Below are 21,611 nucleotides of genomic sequence, written 5' to 3'. Positions count from 1 at the left end.
ATTCACTAAAAATCAAAAAATATATAATTTAAAGACAAAGTTTTTTTTTTAATTTTTGTAAATAAAAAACTAAGACGAAGGATAGGACATGCCAAAAAAATGTCATTCCGGTATAAATATTCAACATTCACCGGTAATGACCGATGAAGTATGAAAATGACAATCCACGCACAAAATGAATTTTTTAAGCCCTTCACTGGTTTTTTTCGCATGTTAACCCTCATTCGATGTACCCTTTACAAAAATGACAAGCAAAGTCCATTGAGCAGGAACCGGGTGGACCGGTCAAGGGTTGGAGGTTAAAATAGGGGATCAGGATACATACATATTCCTGTTACAAATAACAATGTATAATTAGATAACTTGTTGTGTGAGAACACAGCATCCGTAAATCGTAAGATTTATTCTTAAAAGGATTATAACATAAGACAAATTTGCAAATAATTAAACATCACTTATAAATATCATATAAATAAATAAAAACCAATATCATATATATAAAAATCATTAATAAGATACATACTCATTTATACTTACTTGAGGACTATTATTAATATTATATTTTATCTCTTTAAGGATTTTAGACAAAATGTAAATGAAATTACTAACTTTTTTGAGGTTTGAATAAATAAAAAAAAAACAAAAACTATATCAAATTTGTTCATAGTCACAATTGAAATTAAAAAAAATGACACCGCGCGCAATATACACTTGACAGAAATAAAACCTTTTAAAATTAGAAATGTCATCCTGAATTCTATCGCTCAAAGAGTTCGAAAAGTTAAAAATAAAAAAGAATTATGTCTACTACAAAATGACAGAGACAAAACACAGTTCACACGCGGTCTTAATATGCGCGAAAGAATTACAGTTAATCAAGACGTCACTTAACTATAATTGTCGTTACCGAAGCGTCTAGATAACTAGTCTAGAAGTGCATTTCACAAATGTCGAAGCCATTTTGAACTTCGCTTTCGTCTAAATCTTTAAATACAATATTCCAATTGTTGGTCACGTGATGAGTATACATATGTCGTTTACTTGTTGTTACTCTAGGCAAGCGCGCTCCACCTTAGACTGTATCTTCACCTTCCATCAGGTGTGATAACAGTTAAGCGTTAGCCTATACATTAAAAAAAAAGGATCTTTGTGCATCTGGTATCTGTGACATCAATTCCATCACGCACAAAGAAATTTGGCAACTCCTTTCTTTGTCGCACTTCCAAAAAATGGAATTCCTTACCAGCTCACGTGTTCCCCTCCTCTTACAACCCGGGTTCCTTCAAACGAGGCGTGAAGAGGCCTGTACTGGCCGTCGTCGCGTTTGGACTCTACTACCACTTACCATCAGGTGGAGTAGAGTCATTTGCCATCCCGGCGCATATAAAATATATATATATATATATATATATATATATATATATATATATATATATATATATATATCACCCATTTGTCAGATACTCTATCGCTATACAGCAATGTCGTGTTCCGATTTTAAGCATGTACTAGTGTTAGCTACAGGCACAAGAGATGTACATCTTAGTTCCTTTCCTTCAAGTGATGGTTAATATTCCTTCCAGCCAATGTTTAAGGGCAGTGGTGGCCATTTACCTATCATCAGGTGACTGGTCTGGATATATATTTAAAAAGTAAATTTTGGTCATTTTTAATCAACAATAGCTGCGTCTTTTTCTACTTCCGCTACTTTGTATATACATTAAGTATTTAAATTATATATCAATGAAATCTTAAGGCTATATTTTACTAGTTTTCGATCGCGGTATCGCTTGTTAGAAGGGTGTTTAGGGTAGAAATAAAACCTATGTCCGTCCTATGTTTTCATACCAAATTTCATCAAAATCGATTCAGTATTCTAACCGTGAAAGCGTAACAGAGTTACTTTCGCATTAGTATAGTATGGCATTTTACGGACTATGCATTCTGGTTTCAAATCTCATTAATCGTGTCAACATTGAGGGTTTTCTTTAGATATATTCTCTGTGACAATCAGTTAATTACGCGAATCTGTTGGTCCCGCGCCTCATCTCTGTTCGATTTGCCGTCCCATTCGTTTATGAGGGAGAAAATAGAAAAGGTGTGTTTGCGCACTCACTTATGCATATAGTACAATATGTACTGCGCAGTTGGAGAATGACTACTTTGACAGAAATCAATCAATAGGAAATCATTGTTATCATGTCGGAAGTACTAAATGTCAGATTCGTAGTTAAGCGAGTGCAACCGATGCATAGGACATCTGATACTAGAGGGGGGATTGTTAGTGAGATACAAACGAGGAATCGAATTTTCATCTAATTTCGTTTTTCTAACAATAACTTAGGCTCTATCTAATTTTTTTAAAGATTAAGAAGGCGGACGAGCATATGGGCCACCTGGTAGAAAGTGGTCACCAACGCCCATAGACATTGGCATTGTAAGAAATGTTAACCATCGCTTACATCACCAATGCGCCACCAACCTTGGGAACTTAGATGTTATGTCCCTTGTGCCTGTAATTACCCTGGCTCACTCACCCTTCAAACCGGAACACAACAATACCGAGTACTGCAGTTTTGCGGTAGAATATCTGATGAGTGGGTGGTACCTACCCAGACGAGCTCGCACAAAGCTCTACCACCAGTATATATATAAATATAGTACACTCACCCCGAGTATATGTCATACGGGTAGTGAAATTGTATCCCAAAAATAGCCAACAAATCCCTCATGGCTTATTTATGCGAAGACAATTTATACACTATGATCTTGATAACCTAGTTACGAATGATAATAATGATAGCATATCAATCTCATATCTCGGTCAATGAACGATAAGAACGAATGAGCGGTAATAAAAATATATTTGGCGGTATATCGGTATACATATGTATTATTGAGACCACAAGTGACATTAGTATCCTTTATTCTAGTATTTTTTCAATATATTGATGTTATTGGATTATAAAAATTATATTTAAAAAAATGATTTGTTTTTTTTTTTTTTTTTGTTTTGACTAATTTATATTTCGGAAAACTAATTTATAAATAAAAATAAAAATAGTTAATTCAACATGGATAGCATTACACTTGTTTATTGATAGCCAAATTAGAAACTACCGCCAACTATATATATACACACATATGTACTCTTATGTTCAATTTTTCTTAGTATAATTAGTGTTAATTTATTAACTTACTATAAACAAAGCCGTATCGTCTATTAATCTTGTGTTATTTATAATTAAGACACCATTTTTTTTTTTTTTATAGAATAGGAAGGCGGACGAGCATATGGGCCACCTGATGGTAAGTGATCACCAAACGCCCTTAGACATTGGCATGGTAAGAAATGTTAACCATCGCTTACATCATCAATGCGCCACCAACCTTGGGAACTAAGATGTTATGTCCCTTGTGCCTGTTACACTGGCTCACTCACCCTTCAAACCGGAATACAACAATACCAAGTACTGCTGTTTTGCGGTAGAATATCTGATGAGTGGGTGGTACCTACCCAGACGAGCTTGAACAAAGCTCTACCACCAGTGGTCGGTACTTCCCCAAATGTTTTTTTTTATGCACAGTAACACAGTAACAGCCTGTAAATGTCCCACTGCTGGGCTAAGGCCTCCTCTCCCTTTTCGAGGAGAAGGTTTGGAGCTTATTCCGCCACGCTGCTCCAATGCGCGTTGGTGGAATACACAGATGGCCGAATTTCGATGAAATTAGACACATGCAGGTTTCCTCACTTCACTGAAAAGCACGAGATGAATTATAATCAAAATTAAGCACATGAAAATTCAGAGGTGCTTGCCCAGATTTGAACCCACGTTCATCAGTTAAGATTCACGCGTTCTTACCACTGGGCCATCTCGACTTTATATTTTTTTTAATGCAAATCGTATTAATGTGTGCTTTGTTGGTAAAATAAATGAATTTTCCGTTAAGATTGTCTGACCACCATTCTATCTAGGTTTCTGTGATAAGATATAACAAATGAACAAACAGCTGTGTTATTATTACGGATAATTTCTGCTAAATCGCGTATCCCCTCATATTACGTTGTTTATTTAATTATTTGCTTATATTTCGTTTTTAAAATAAAAATTACCTAATTTTACCCAATCAATTGTTTTACATATGCTCGTTGCATTGTATAATGCTAAGTATGTTTGTTTGTTTGTTACAAATAACATAAAAATCATTTAATTAAAATTTTTAGGACATGTGAATTTTTGAATGATACAGCAGGTTCAAACCCAGGGAGGCACTGAATTTGTGTTTATCTCGTGCTTGACGGTGAAGGAAAACATCGTGAATAAAATGTGTATCCACCATTCCGATTCGGAGTTGTGTGATGGAATAAGCTCCAAGCCCTCTCTAAGGGAGAGGAGGCCTTAGCCCTTAGATATTCACAGGGTGTTTGTTCTTACTTTGTACTACTTTAGTTTGTAATGTACTGTTGTATCCGTTTGAAAAAACTTCGGTGATGTGTTCTGCGTACACCAGCGAAGGTAATGACTATGGATGATAGATATGGATGGAAGATAACACGGTTTTTATCTTTGTATATTCGTTCTTCAATTTAAATTTTAAACTGGGGAAAGGGGTCTTTGGGATTCGAGCTCGATGCGTATTATCATCAAAATTGATTCAGTTGTTAACCCATAAAAGTGTAACAAACAGACATACGCACAGATAATAATAATAATATCCTGGGACATTATTCACACAAGGCCATCTTATCCCAAATTAAGCTTGTACAGAGCTTGTACTATGGAAACCAGACAACTGATATACTACATATAGTATTTTTCTTTTATAAATACATACTTATATAGATAATTACACCCGGACTCGGGACAAACGGACATGTTCATGCACACAAATGTCTGTACTGGGTGGGAATCGAACCCACAAACTTCAGCGTGAAAGGCAAGTATCTACCAACCACGCCAACCGGCTCGTAAAGCATCATCAAGTAATATTCACCAAAGTAAGATGCAGTTTCTATTAAAATATTACAAAAAACATTTTACGTTATACATATATATTTTATATACATATATATAAAGTCTTTGAGTATACAATTTAATGCTGATTATATAAACTAATTGTATATAAAATTAGCTATCATTTCACAGATAAATCATGTCACATTCTTGTATATATATATTACTAAATAATTTCTAATACATAACTATTACATGGTGACATCGATATGTACAATGTGTTCTGAGTAGAACGAAATGAGTAGCGAAGTAGACCAGTACTGAGATAGAATGCCAGTGAAAGATAAGAGCTAAAGACATATAGCCCCCTAAGATCTGTTCACTGTTCATACAATACAGTACAATAACAGCCTGTGAATGTCTGCTGGGCTAAGGCCACCTCTCCCTTTTTTGAGGAGAAGGTTTGGAGCTTATTCCACACCGCTCCAATGTGGGTTGATGGAATACACATGTGGCGTAATTTCAGTGAAAACGACATTTGCAGGTTTCTGCACGATGTTTTCCTTCACCGTCAAGCACGAGATGAATTATAATCACAACTTTCACATGAAAATTCATTGGTGCTTGCCCGAGTTTGAACCCACGATCATCGGTTAAGATTCTCGCGTTCAAACCACTAGATCAAAATACTATGATATTAATTAAATGCATTAATTGTTAAAAATGCCAATCAAACTCTGCCGGTAAATGGCTCACTCATTTATATTGAAATATAGAAACACAAATGTGATACATAATATGCAGTGGTTGTTTAGGTGAATGCCAAAAAATTATCATACTAGCTTTGTCCGAAAGAAATATCAATATTTGTTTTTTCACTTCTTGCAATATTATAGAGTGAATTCAGTAATTATTATACAGGGTGTCTCATATTAGCATCTTTAATGAAAATGTTATCATGACCGTTTTTAGTCACAGCATCTCAAGAGAGACTGTTGCCAATTATGCAGAATATCTTTTAAAGAACAAGTGTGTGCTCAAACACCGGTGCACTATTTCCTTAGTTTCATAATCCACTGGAGAGGACGCGAAAGATACGAAGCGCTGAACTGCTTTACGTGCTTTTTGAGGCACGATGTAAACACTCCTGGCTGCTATTGATAATTTCTCTACAGAAAATCCCAATATATAATAATAATAATATCCTGGGATATATTTCACACACGGCCATCTGATCCCAAACTAAGCAGAGCTTGTACTATGGAAACCAGACAACTGATATACTACATATACTACTTTTCTCTTGTAAATACATACTTATATAGATAATTACACCCACACTCAGGACAAACAGGACAGGACAACAGGCCTTCATGCACACAAATATCTGTCCTGGGTGAGAATCGAACCCACAACCTTCGGCGTGAAAAGCAAGTATCTACCAACCACGCCAACGGCCCATTAAATAATAAAAATAGCTACCTACTTACTGGTTTGTCCTGGGGATTCAGCCCAGGACCTCGTTATCTACAGCTTGACTAACTAAGCAACGATGCAGTCAGTCATTGACGTTATTTTAACTGCAAAGCCCTACTACCATTAACAAAAACATTATTGTTGCTTACTTATATCAACATTGTTAAATCACTAGCTAAATTGTATTTCTAGAACACACTGTATATTTAATTTTTGTTACACAATGTAATTAGACGCGGCTGACGGGTTGCTAAGCGAGTTTACATAACTGCACATACTATGATATGAGACTGGTCTTACATATATGTATATATGTTACACTATGTACTCCTCCAGGCTTCGCTCGAGGGAGCTTTATGTTAACGGATTGGATACCACCACGCTGCTTCAATGCGGGTTGGTAGAATACACATGTGGCATAATTTCAATGAAATTAGACACATGCAGGTTTCCTCACGATGTTTTCCGCACGTCAAGCACGAGATGAATTATAAACACGAATTAAGCACATGAAAATTCAGTGGTGCTTGCCCGGGCTTGAACCCACGATCATCGGTTAAGATTCACGCGTTCTAACCACTAGGCCATCTCGGCATCATAATCAAGCAATATTATATTGTACACATATATAACATATATAAATATATTTCAATCAGTAATATTTCATATTCATTGAAATTCCATGCAAAATTCATGCTCTAAATTAATTACAGTGTCTAATTAATTTGCTCACTTACGGTGTCAGCGATGCTACTTCCATACCTTTTATTCACTGATTTCATTTCAAACTTACCTGTAAAAAATATTATTAAATCAATTAAAATATATTAACCTCATACAATATTATTAAAAGAAATGAAAGAAAAGCCATAAATAATAGAAATGTCAGTCTTCCAGTTAGGATTTAAAAAAGAGTTTTGTGTCAAATACATTACACAAGAACGCTGCATCCAGCCGACCTTGAAATTTTACTTTCAACGCACTGAAAGAAAATTTCAACCATTTTTATCCTAATAACACAAAGATAACTACATTACCTATTTTTAATAATTGACTAAATAAATAATGTATATAAATATATATAATAGACTCAGAGATTCGAAATTAACATTTGACCGCATATCCATGTTAATTTCGTATTTTCTTCCATTGAAAAGTCACCATAACAAAATAAACCGCAATACATTAGATATTTATATGATACGTATTCAAAATAATATTACTGTTTAAATTATACAACTCTAAACATCGCGCATACAAAATGAGCAACGACACAGTAAATTCGTATAGCAGGTTCTTATAGAATCTAAACTAACGGAACCCATCCCGGATTCGATCGCACACATTAAAGACGGGTCATTATCTCACACGTACGACATCAGCTGAGCGCTAAGTGTGTCAGTAGCGGTCGTACAACGGTACAGAGCGAAAAAAAACACACCTCCGCTATTCAATAACAGATGGCGTTGTTTTACCGTAATGTGAAAAAGTCGCTTTATTTTTATCGAAACGGACTTTTGTTATAGTTATATAATTGAATGTGATATGTAGGCATACATTCCAGTATTCGATTAGGGAGAATATAGGTCACACGATAAGAACACTTCAATATAGACAACTTTATTATTGATTTATGTTTTATCTATAATAAATTGTTTACGACGAATGTTCGGCTACAATAACAATGATTATTTTATTAATAGAATTGTATTATTAGTAAGAACTTATACCGCTAGATGGCAATAGGTTATTTAATCTTTAATGTAATGAGTTACACAGTTTGTTTTAAAGAGTTTCTTATCGAAGTACAGTTAAAACTGGTTCTTATATGTGTCAAGCTATTTACGCTTCCAGCTAAGAGATGGCGCTTTCACAGACATTTTATAGGTAACTGCAATTGAATAAATATTTATTTATTTTACATCCAGAAACAAATTGTATAAGTATATACATCGAAAACAAATATGTACACATTAATTATAAATAAAACTAAAAAAATATAACTTAGACTGAATAATACGCTTCTAAAACGTTTTTAAATTTATAAATAAAACAATTACTATATTTATAATGTCTTAAGAAATAAGAGTTAAAATATTTCAAAATTATAAGTTCACAAGCAAAGTACACACGAATACACTGAAGTTGTCAAAATAAAGACAAATGTGGTAGCACAATTACAGGTGATAACTTCATAATAAAGCACATGAAAATTCAGTGGTGCTTGCCCGATTTTGAACCCAATATCATCGGTTAAGATTCACGCGTTCTCACCCCACTGGGCCATGTCGGTTATACTTAAATTTATTATATACCGTAAATATAAATTTAATATAAAGCAGCAACCGCCCAGCTAATAATAAACATACAATTTGTGAGCATAATTGTTTTAGAAGCGTTTTCAGCGCTTGTATTAATAACCCGGCATTTATAGGGCAATGAGGGGTATTGATCGTGAAGCGCTAACATATATATAAAGCACTATCTAATAGTATTATGTAATACATACTGATAACGACCCTTTAGAATTAGAAACAGTGTATTCAAATTAAGTAAATTAAAACTTTTAAGTCCATTAATCACTATTTAATTACACGTAAATGTATATATAACACGAGATGGCCTATTGGTTACAACGCGTGAATCTTAACCGATGATCGTGGGTTCAAACCCAGGCAAGTACCGCTGAATTTTCATGTGCTTAATTTGTGTTTATAATTCAAACCTTCTCCTCAAGGGAGAGGAGGCCTTAGCTTAGCAGTGGGACATTAACAGGCTGCTACTGTATAACATATACAATATGATATATAATATGCTTAATACTTAGTATTGTTGTGTTCCGGTTTGAGTGAGCCAGTGTAACTACAGGCACGATGGACATAACATCTTAGTTTCCAAGGTTGGTGGCGCATTGACGATGCAAGATAAATGATGAGTGATGCTTAATATTTCTTACAGTGCTAATGTCTATGGTGATCACTTTTTGTCTATGGTCACCATTTGTCAACAAAGCATAGATTTTGCACTTTACTAAGAGTGAAACTTCGTATGCTTTATGGATTTATATAAACCATGTCAACAATTATTAGCAATGCTACTGATCGTGAGAAACGTATGACAAAAAAAAAATTGAAATTTGAACTCAGAACCTTGGGATATGCCTAAAGTCAGCCACTACACAAATGAGGCAGTATGACACACAAACATATTACATAGCTCATATGGTTTGGTAACTACAAGCTATTATTTGTTAAAGGTTTATCAAAGCGATTATTTGTTCTAAGTAATGAAATTAAATGATTCCTATTTATATAATTACTAACAAAATCAGGTAGACATCTTGTCTGAATATATATACCAACTGGCTGCGCGTCCCGTACGGCGGGTAAAATTACAAAGTGACCTCTTAAATTTAGTTGAAAACTATGTTCTAAATTTTAGATAATGAAAAATTTATTTTTGATAGTGTATCTGTAAGGGCTACGTCGCGAAAAGAAAAATAATACTAAATTTCAAATTATTAGAAGCTATAGCTACGTTGATCTGATGAGTCAGTCAATATATACATAAATAATATACAAGATTGCCTCATTGGTTGATAAAAGACCGCAGACCCGGAGGTCCTGGGTTCAATTCCCAGGTCGGGCCAATAAAAAGTTATTTTGGTTGGTCCTGCGCCTGAAGTCTTTCCGATCGTGTCGGAAGTTAAGGTGTAGAGAGTGCACCTGTGTTTTGTTTGCGCACACACTTGTGCACTATAATATCTCCTGCGTAGTTCGATAATCTCTCTTGAGATTGGCCGCCGTGGCCGCATTCGTTCTGGATAACATTATTACTATTATACAAGATTGACAAAGCAATGAATTGTTCGTTATAGCATTAATATGCAGCGCCGTCTATCACCATTGGTGAATTTCAACAAAGACGATGAAGCACTAAAATAAATACAATTGAAAACTGCATGCTGTGCAAATTTAAGGCATAATCCTCATAAAGTAAATATGGCTTAGATTATACCCAGCGTGACATCAACCCTAATTGATTATAATAGTCATTACCTTGCATCGCGTGCCAATGGATATTCGCGGGACATGTAACACGCGTGACAACGTAGCGGGCGTATTGTAACCGAATGAAATTCGTATACAAAAAATATTTGTATAATATATAATATGTATAATAATAATAATATGTAAAATCTGTAAAATATTATTATTTTAATTTATATCCTTTTACTATTTATTTGTATTTATGATCCCTGTTTTGTCGAAATAAATGATTTTATTATTATTATTATTATAATCAAATGTGTAGATTTTTCTCACTTATATCGGATATGGCTGACCGTTAACTGTGCAGAAAATATTATTGTGATCAAATATACGCGTAAACACAGCTGATCTATTCTCTAACTCTTAAAAACCTATGGAACGGCAATCTGATAAGACAAATGAAATAAGGCGTAGGACTGAAGGCTTTACGTGCTTTACGAGGCACGGGAGTGTAAACACTGCCAACTGCAGACACAGATTATCATTTGACGTAAAAATACAATTTTATTTTTTATCGACCCTACCCAGTATTGAACCGAAAACCTTAGGACGTTCAGCGCTATAGAAGCACTATATATTAAGGCAGATCAAGCGGAGGGTAAATATGCCCCTCCATCATACTCAAATATACTTTTTATACAATCTTCCCAACTTCAAAGGCCCTCTCCATCTCTCGAGGTTTTTAAGATTCAGCGACTTTTTAAATTTTTACTTTGCAAGCGAAGCCCGGACGAGTAGCACTGTATGAGTACTGGTATAATAAGGGTCTATAAAATTTTATATCGTAATACTCTCTGATTCTATTGGTTAGTTATTGCACGCCAGTGAAGCTCGTAAGTGACATGATTTTTTTTCCAACACCTTCAATACAATTTACACCGAAACCTTATTCGTAGTTCAGGCCGTCCATTGCTCAAAACCGTATGAAAAACCATTCGTTAGTTCTTTAATTTATCGCGTCAGACGTAAGTGACGATCTTTTTACAAGCGTTTATTTTTCATCTATTAGGATGTCTCGGTCAAACTGAATAAGAAGGCAGTTCCACACAATCCAATGAGCTGAAATGACGGGCTGGTTGGCGTGGTTGGTAGACACTTACCTTTCACGCCGAAGGTTGTGTGTTCGATTCTCACCCAGGACAGACATTTGTGTGCATGAACATGTCTGTTTGTCCCGAGTCTGGGTGTAATTATATGTAAGTATATATATATATAAGTAAGAATTTATAAAAGAAAAGTAGTATATCAGTTGTCTGGTTTCCATAGTACAAGCTTTGCTTAGTTTGAGATCAGATGGCCGTGTGTGAATAATTACCAAGGATACTAAAAAAAAAAAATTTTTGCTCACGTTTTTAGTGCTGGTAACATAAAAATCTAATACACGTTCATTCGTTTTAATATAATGATTAAATTAAAAAAAAAAAAACATTTTAATAATAAATATGTTTGTATAATTATGAGAGACCAATTTTTAGGTATAGACTGTTATTTCAAGTATCATGTATTCAACCACTTCAAGGTTTTAAGGAAGCCCGTAAAGTTAGAATAAAGTCCGTCATACGTCAAGTGGTATCAATTTACACTTACAATTGTTTAAATAATAATTACAATGTGTATTTTATTTTAATTTTGTATTTTATAAAAATGTACTTAAGTTTGAAAAAGTATATAAATTTATTTCAAAGTTGATGTAATAATAATAAAAAAAAATGTCCTTTTTCCACATCTATTCGCAGTCCAAGTTAAATAAGTAAAAACAAAATGAAAGTATTATTATAAATGCTGTTTTAATCTGTACATATATTGAAACTTATTATTTATTATCTATGATACAGTACTTTGCTAATGATATAAATTTGATCATTCCTATTTCACATTAAAAATTTAAAATAAATACGTAAATTTCCATACTGTACTTCAATATATATCGTCCGCCATTTTGTTTTTACGATGCTATAATAAAAGAAGCTATTTATAGTACAATGTTTATTATGTTTATTATATGATAATAATAATATCTTGGTACATTTTTCACACATGGCCATCTGATCTCAAATTAAGCTTGTACAGAGCTTGTACTATGGTAACCAGACAACTGATATACTACATATACTATTTTTCTTTTGTAAATACATACTTATATAGATAATTACACCCAGACTCGGGACAAACAGACATGTTCATGCACGCAAACATCTGTCCTGGGTGGGAATCGAACCCACAACCTTCTGCGTGAATGGCAAGCATTCACCAACCACGCCAACCGACTCGTCATAACGCATATTTTTAATTTATTAATAGTGACTTTTATAATGTTATCAGTCAGTTTAAACCAGTAGGTCTTTTCAAAAGTAATTATAAGAACTTTCTGGAATAAATAATATTTTGATTTATTTGTAATAAAGATAGACCTACTATTTTTACGCATTAATGTTACATTGTCTTTTAAGAAGAACTAGCACAGACAAAGGGGTAAAAATCGGAAAAAAACCTTAAAAACTTTTTTGATATTATTTTGTAACATATCTGACGATAATATCTATATATAATAACATAAAAGTTAATCGCCAGATATATTTGTTGTTTAATCATATTGATTTATTTTTTAATCTGGTAACAAATAGTCTATATAATAAGCAATATGCGATAACGGATATGTAATGTTTCTAAAATGTTAGAAAAAGCTGATAATACTAAAATACGTTTGTTAAAATGCTGAAAAAAAAAAGAAAATGTGTACATATATATATATACAATTTAAAATCAATGATTTATATCAGTAAAGCGACAAAGCAGCTATTATAAGACATGTGAAATCAATAACCTCTTCTTTGCAATCAGGTAAAACAAAACGTATAGTATATGAGTATGTACATATATGCAACCTGACGTAATAAAGGCGATACCCCGCCACCCTCTGTCACACCCCACTTTGAATTATTGATACAGACGCCGCTGTATATAAATAAATATATATTATATATATATATATGTATTTGTTTACATGAAATTAACTATTAAATCGATTTTAATGATAATTTTGTTTTATAATGTTAAATGTATTTTCCTATTTCGGAAAAGCTGGGCGCGGTATCTATATTTTTTCTTTATATGATAATGGTTTTAAAACCAAATTTTAATAACGAAAAAAATTGATATTTGTTTCGATAACGATTTATGTTTATTATATTATATTATAAATGAAATATAAGAAGCAACTTGCTAAGCTTCTTATTATAATACATATATCAAGTTATACGCCATTGGTCCTTATTACATGTATTTTCATATTAAAGTATAAAGAAAGACTTAATCATAAACTTTAATAGAAAACAAACTGTTGATCCTTAAAATAAAGCCTTGCAATTCGTAAAGGCCCCTCAATAAATCCTAGTGCACTAAAATATACTAACTTACCTGACGCAGTAGTGGTGGCCACAGTCGTTATCGATAGAGTTGTAGATGTCGATGTTTCAGTCGATGTGTTCGCCGCATTCGTCATCTCAACAATACGATCGACCGCTATTCTATTCCCGGGCAAGATACCCGTACTCTCAGCTGGCGGGGTCTCTTCAACAATTTCAGTCTCTTCGATCTGGGGACTTGGCGTTGTTTGGCTCAAATCATTGGCGACAATAACATTGACAGTTGTCAATGATTCCATTTCAGAATTCTCAACCTGTACTTGAGAATTGTCGATGTAAACGGCTGCCGATCGCGCCCCTAGTGTTTCCATGACGCTCTCCGCGAGGGACCGAGTCGATAACTCGTCCATATCGATATCCTGCTTAATATCGATAATTATCTGGTGACGTTTTCCGCTACCGGACGGGTTCTGTACTTGGTGGACGCTCACCTGGGCCTCCGTGCCGGGCTGGGACATGTGGTGCTGGATGACGTGAGTCAGCTGCCCCTCGAGGGTATTGTCCCGATTGCCCGCCATTTTGTATGTCGATATACAATATTATCGATGTTACACACAACACTTACATTCGAAGCTAGAAGCGATCAGACTTATAAATCAGTCGGGGATATTATTGCGCGTACTATTCTAATATAATTTCGAGTACTCTTATCTAATGAACACAGTTATCACACTCTCGATCACCGACGGTCACCGTACGTTGTTGTCACTGCACTGCAGCGCGCAGATGCATCGTAAGTGGGTCAGGGGTCAACATCCTAATTTTTTTATATAGATTCTTTGTGCGTGGCTTTCGATTTTAATAATGGCAGTGATGGTTGTAAAGAGGCACCGTGTGTCACATTGTTGGCGTTTTCCAGCTGCGGCGAGTGTAGGGCGCGCGCGTAGTGTTTTGTTTGGCGTGTGGGCGCACTAGGGACACATTGACACAGTGTCCTATATTTTAGGAACGCGGTCCGCGGACGCGGCCGTCGGTCGTAGCCACTGTGAGGCCTACGAGGCGTAGCGCTACGACGCGCAGCGTAGCACCAACGTAGAACACTTCCGTGAATTGATCCTTTGATATATCTTATGAAATTTTTGGGAAGTAATTTATGAATGATATAAATGAAATTTTAGTAATAATACAAAAGTTTACAGGTCAATTATATTCCTTACACTTAATTAATATTAATGTTACTCATCATAAACTTGATACCACATTCCACGATCTTATTATCCGATTAACTTGTGTAACAAAACATTAATGCTTAGCAAACACAAATTATTATATACAAGGATATATATTACTCATAATTTAACTGTAAAACGTTTTCCTTATTTGTTCAGTTATATAGAATTCACCTACCCTATCTCACGATTTATCCCTACAAGAACCGCTCGTGTATAGCCTTTCCATTCGGCGACACGTGCCTACGCATGCGCAGAACACAGTCACAGGTCTCTATCTAACGCCCACTCCTCTCACTCCCTCCTTCGATCGTTCGGGAATGACGAAAAACATATAATCGAATTTATGTCGGTTCCCGGGGCCTGGCGTTGGTACGGTCAGTAAAAAAAGGTTTTTTTTTTTAATTGTAACTAATCGATGTGGTTTGAAAGTTTCTGAAAATGTACTGAGGCTGTATCGAACTTGTTACTTAACAAAGTCCGATTTTATTGAACTTTTTAACACTTCTAAGACCGATATACTTTTATATATAAAAATATATTTTCAACCCTTATTAAATTATCAATTAAAATAATTTTTATGTCTTAAAATACATACAAGTGCTAATATTATTATATTATTTCTTAAAGCCAAAATCAAATTTTGTGATCAATATAAATTAACAATAAAAAATGTAAAGTCAAATTCACAATGTCCTACAGCTGGGACTGCCTCTTTTCCGTTTGCGGGGAAGATTAGGAGATAATTCCTCCGCTGCAAAGATTTGAGAATTTTATACGTCTTTCACCAATGGACGGAGTAATTCGTGAATGCTTATGTGTATAATTTATTGAGGTAAATTGACTGAAATACGACGATGATTGATGAAAATCATGTATGCAGGAACCTTACTGACGCCCCGTAAACCGATAGTTATATTATGTATTACGGATATTTATGTAGTCGAGATGGCCCAGAGGTAAGACCGCGTGTATTTTAACCGATGAGCGTGGGTTCAAACCCGGGCAAGCACCACTGAATTTTCATGTGCTTAATTTGTGTTTATAATTCATCTCGTGCTTTTCGGTGAAGTAAAACATCGTGAGGAAACCTGCCTGTGTCTCTTATTTCGTCGAAATTCTGCTACATGTGTATTCCACCAACCCGCATTGGAGCAGCGTGGTGGAATAAGCTCCTAACCTTCTCCTCAAAACGGAAGAGGAGGCCTTAGCTCAGCAGTTGGACATTTACAGGCTGTTACTAAGTCGGGACGAGTAGTTTATATAACTGTAAAATGCCGATTAAAATATTCTCGTAAAACTTTAACGAAGTATATATTTATGTACTTTATTTGATGTACATACCAAGTATCGAATCGTAACATGTCAAATAATAAGTATATACAACATAACATAGTGTTATAAAGTACAGTAACAGCCTGTGAATGTCCCACTGCTGGGCTAAGGCCTCTACTTTGGAGTAAAATTAGACACATGGTCATGCACAGGTTTCCTCATGATGTTTTCCTTCACAATCAAGCACGAGATGAATTATAAACACAAATTAAGGACATGAAAATTTAGAGGTGCTTGCGCGGGTTTGAAACCACGATCATCGGTTAAGATTCACGCGTTCTAACCACTGGGCCATCTCGGCTTAGTTATATAATAATAGTTAAAATACAAAAAATATTAATTTATTTTGATTTTAACGTTACCTCGTGACATAATTTGCTATTTTGAAATCGCGCGGCATCTTTATATAGATGTTAATTTTGGGATAACCGATCGACGCTATCGACTTTGTCTATCTATTTCTATCTAATTTATTTCACGAGTGGTGACCAGGTCCTAGTCACCAGGTATAATCAAACATCAATAATTTGTAATGCTCTGTTCCAGTTTGGATGCTGCCTTATAATGGCGATTAGCAATCCACTGCTAGACATATGCGTCTCTCAAAACCAAATGCTTCATCCCCAGCACATCAATTCGGGTCCCACCTTCAGTTATTGGTCCACCTGACTGGAGAGCGTCCGTTCCGTTTGTTGAAATGCGATCTTTCCCAGACTCATTTGCCAACGGCTATCAAACCCTCGACGTACTTGACCAGACCCTTATGTATGCGCCCATTGTCACATCAGTCAGCTAATTTTCCAAGCTATGTCGTAAGCTCCAATTCTTACCCGAATATCATTTCTCATCTTATACTTTTAAGATATTCTGAGCATAGCTCAAGAGCACTAATGATAAGTGAGATCGTGTAATAATAACCTTTAAACTTTTTTTGGGTTGAAATGAACCCTGAAATGATTTGCTGAATGAATGATTTTTTTTTATAGAATAGGAAGGCGGACGAGCATATGGGCCACTTGATGGTAAGTAGTCACCAACGCCCATAGACATTGGCATTGTAAGAAATGTTAACCATCGCTTACATCACCAATGCGCCACCAACCTTTTGAACTTAGATGTTATGTCAATTTACACTTACGTCCAATATAAGCTAAAAAAACTAATGATACCCAAACGACCAAAGCTGGAAACAAAAGTTTGTATTCAAATTTTTTTTTGCTGACGCTTCTTTATTCATATTACGTAACATTATTATCTAACGGTCCAAAACAAGGAAACCCACGGTAAACACGGCTATTACGATTTCTTTCATTTTCGCTCATTAAATAATATATTTTTACTTGTATGTTTGTTGTAAGACTTAAAACTATCGCGAATTCATTTTAAACAATACTAGCTAATACCAGTGGCTTTCAAATTCGCTTGTAAACATGACCCTCTTTTAACAGCTTGCATTGGAATGACAAAGTGACAGTATTTTATCAGCAAAAAAAAATATCGATTATTTTTTAATTATACCGTAAAATAAATAATATTCTTTTAACCGTCGTGGACGAAATCGATCTGGATGACATTATTATTATTATTAAGATAAATAATTTTGGTATTTCCTTTTATATTTATTTTCTTTACTTTTTAGTAAATGAAATATTTTTAATGAAACTAATGGAGTTTATTTTACTATTTTATATAAGGTTTTATTTTTTTATATTAGTTTCTCGAGTGGCGACCACGAACCGGAAGACGCAGCGTGGGCAGGCCCCCTACAAGGTGGACCGACGACTTAGAACGAGTCGCGGGAAGCCGTTGGATGCGGGAAGCGCAAGACCGGCCAACGTGGAAATCCTTGTAGGAGGCCTTTGTCCAGCAGTGGACGTCTTTCGGCTGATATGATGATGATATGATGATGAATCTTTATTTTTGGGGTCAGTGATCTAATATTATAATAATGTATGCTTAGGTACCAAATAGGTACTAAATGATTGTGCAAAGACAAATGCACAATACGAAACCCTTATGCGAAAATCATAAATGGCCGGTCATCTGTATATGACATCAGTATAACAGGCCATTTTTAAAATAAAATTTCATTGATTATACCATAGGTACTAAATATTTGATTGCCTCGTTGGTCTAATGGCTAGATATAAGGCCGCTGACCCGGAGGTCCGGGGTTTAATTCCCGAGTCGGGCCAATAAAAAGTTATTGAGTTTTTCTTTCAGAAAATTCTCAGTAGCACCCCGGGGTATGGAAGTGTGTACACTCCCATGCCTCGTAAAGCATGTAAAGCCGTTGGTCCTGCATGTGAACTCTTTCCGGTCATGTCGGATTCCCGTCCCATCGGATTATGAGAGCTAGCGAATAGAGAGTGCTGCGTTTGCGCACACACTTGTGCACTATAATATCTCTTGCGCAGTTGGCTAATCTCTCTTGAGATTGGCCGCCGTGGACGAAAACGGTCTGGAGGACCTTACTAGATATTTAAACAAAGGTTCTAAATAGGTACACTTAGTACTTGGTAGTATTTTAAAACTGATGTGACACTTCGTATTGTCATTCTGATGGATCTTTTAACATTGTTGAATCAAAGTTTATTTACCTAGAAATGTTGTTACGCGCGATTAGTCGAACAATGCTGTCCTCTTCTTTCGAATGTGAAATCAAGGACGAGAGAAAGAGAGAAATCAGTGTTTAAGCACACACACACGCTAAACAATTTTTAAGTAAGGCCGATTTTTAAATTACACATAACTGCTGAGCAAAGATACATTGAGAATGTATACGACACCAGCTATTCGAAGCTGTTGAGGGCCTTGAGCCTAAGGGCTTGAAGGGACTTCTTGACTGATATTCAAGAAAATCTACAAGTACGCTTTCACGCTTTTTGAATTATATATAAAATTTTGTTTATTGATTTTAAATAAATGACTCAATTTATTTTTATTCTTTATCAATAACTACACAAAGTTATTAAACTTGTGTTTGTTACGAGAAATGCATTCTGACCTTTAAATTATTTCATCTTCACCTCACGTAAGCTATTAATAAGCATGTCACTTTTATTTATCAAATCTAAACTGAAAAAGCTTGGAATATTTTTTTGTGTAGCACTCACTGCTCCACGCGGTTTTACCCATTTTAAATGTCACTGACCCCGTGGATTATAGCGTGATGTCATATAGACTTTATATACCTTTCTCAATAAATGGACTATCGCAAATATCTTTTTAGAAATATTCTGGTAGTTCCGGAGATTAGCGCGTTCAAACGAGCTCTTCAGCTTTATTATAACAGTATTTTTTAATGAAATAGATAGACGGACTGGCTGATAGGCCACCTAATGGTTAGTGGTGACCACCGCCCATAGACATTGGCGCTGTAAAAATATTAACCATTGGGAAATGGGAGTAGTTTTATTACCAAACAATACTACTGTTGTTTGGCGGTAAAATAACTGATGAGTGGTGTACCTACTCAGGATTGGTACCAAGCCCTACCACCAAACAAGTATAGAGACTTCAATTAAAAATGGTTTTCTTAATTTTATTATTCTTATTTTTGTTAATGGCCACTTAATGTAATCTCTATCTAAATTAAATCTTTTCAATCTTTTTGAACTTCTCCTATTTAATAAACACTTCTTCAAGTCAAGTTCCGATGAAGTAGCAACATACCAACTTATATTTAGGTATAAATATATAATTAATTCCTCAATAATAGTAATGAAAACAACCAAACAACCAAACATATTTTATATATTTATTAAAAAGTTTTGATTTGAAAGATATTCATATTAGATAATAAAATACATTCGTATTTCAGTATGTTTTAAAGTGGAGTGGCTCAATGCAGATATTCGTAAAGCATGCAACAAAATAAACGTTGTCTATGGTAGTTGTGACACAGCACCGCTATGCGGAGCTCCTCAAGGCCGCGCCATTTTGTACAATTTTCTAATGCGAACACACTTTGACATATTTTTTAAATGTTTCTATGAGTACAAAATCATGAGTAAGAGTTTTTTTTAATTGTCGTAAATGAATGCTCTTTATTCATAAAACTTAATATACAATTATGAAGTAGACAATTAAATTAAAAACAAAATATAATTCAGTTCGGCTTGTTATACGTCTAGTTTAAAAGTACATATATATAGGTGGTAATTATTTTAGGAAACTTATTTTTTTTTCTGCAAAAGATTAATTAAGATATTCAAAAAATCTTATTTTAATTCGTTGAATACACTAAAACTTTTGTTGAATAATAAAATTACGACTGGTTAATTAATATTGCGTGTTGTAAAATTCTCATGTATTTTACAGTAACAATATAATGCCAAAAATCAGCACCAATCGAGCGTGTCTAAATGAAACGTGCAGCCATCTATTAACCGATAGCGGTACTAAATTGCGAATTTAAAAGTAAAACCAATCGTGGTCACGTGCGCCAGCTAACGGTTAATGCCGAATCGCGTTCATTGAACCGCCGAAACGTTGCGCAATTCACCGTCATTACGGTATTTTCAAACTGACATTGACAGGTTGGATGCGCCGCGAATTTAAAAAAAGAAACTGTATTTTTTAAATGGGTCACGCTTTGTATGCGTTTGTACGTGTTAACAGTTAGGTATTATAGGTTATAGTATAAGCCATACAGCTTAGGCCATTGAACAAGGTCATCTAAGTTTATTATAATAATAACCTATTTTTAAATTTGCCAACGATCCATGCAATAAGTGGTAACTATTTATTGGCAATAAATTAATAATTAAAAAACATTATATATTTCTAAAATAATTTAAGGAACCGTTAAAATAGTGAAACAACTTTCTCAAAAGTACATTTCATAAAATAGCTGTAAAAATATAATATTCTACAAACATAACGGAATAATGTGCGTGCTTTTAAAAAGTTGTCGCTGGTCAGACCGGTCGGGGTGAACGAACTTTTTCGTTGAATCAACAACGGACATTCATAATAATCGTAATAAAATCTAACATTTATTAATAGACGTTAAGATGTCGCTAATAATACACCACTTAATATTTACGTTCCAGCGTTTCAAATATAGTTTTTTTAGATTCATCAATGCGGGTGGTATGAAATTTAATTGTTGTTTATATTTATCACTAAGAAAGTGTTTTGCGACATTCTAAAGGGAATCAGACGCAATAACCAAACTACAATTTCTAAAGCGAA

The 21,611-nt window shown here is 34.6% G+C and overlaps 1 protein-coding gene across 3 annotated transcripts in view; it reads right to left on the bottom strand.

The window, feature by feature from the left end:
• Positions 1-14,426, bottom strand: part of LOC126779060 (probable nuclear hormone receptor HR3) — a 97,880-nt gene extending 83,454 nt beyond the window's left edge. For 2 of the 3 annotated variants that reach the window (XM_050502853.1, XM_050502855.1), the window contains exon 1: positions 13,901-14,409. In XM_050502853.1, the coding sequence (XP_050358810.1) occupies positions 13,901-14,366 (466 nt within the window). In that variant the 5' untranslated portion in view covers positions 14,367-14,409. Of the gene's footprint in view, positions 1-13,900 lie in introns of all 3 variants that reach the window. The other variant, XM_050502852.1, reaches the window with a different exon arrangement.
• Between the last annotated feature and the right edge of the window lie 7,185 nt (positions 14,427-21,611).

The sequence above is a fragment of the Nymphalis io genome, chromosome 28 (assembly GCF_905147045.1).
Source record: "Nymphalis io chromosome 28, ilAglIoxx1.1, whole genome shotgun sequence".
NCBI lineage: Eukaryota > Metazoa > Arthropoda > Insecta > Lepidoptera > Nymphalidae > Nymphalis > Nymphalis io.
This window is presented reverse-complemented; position numbering and strand designations above follow the sequence as displayed.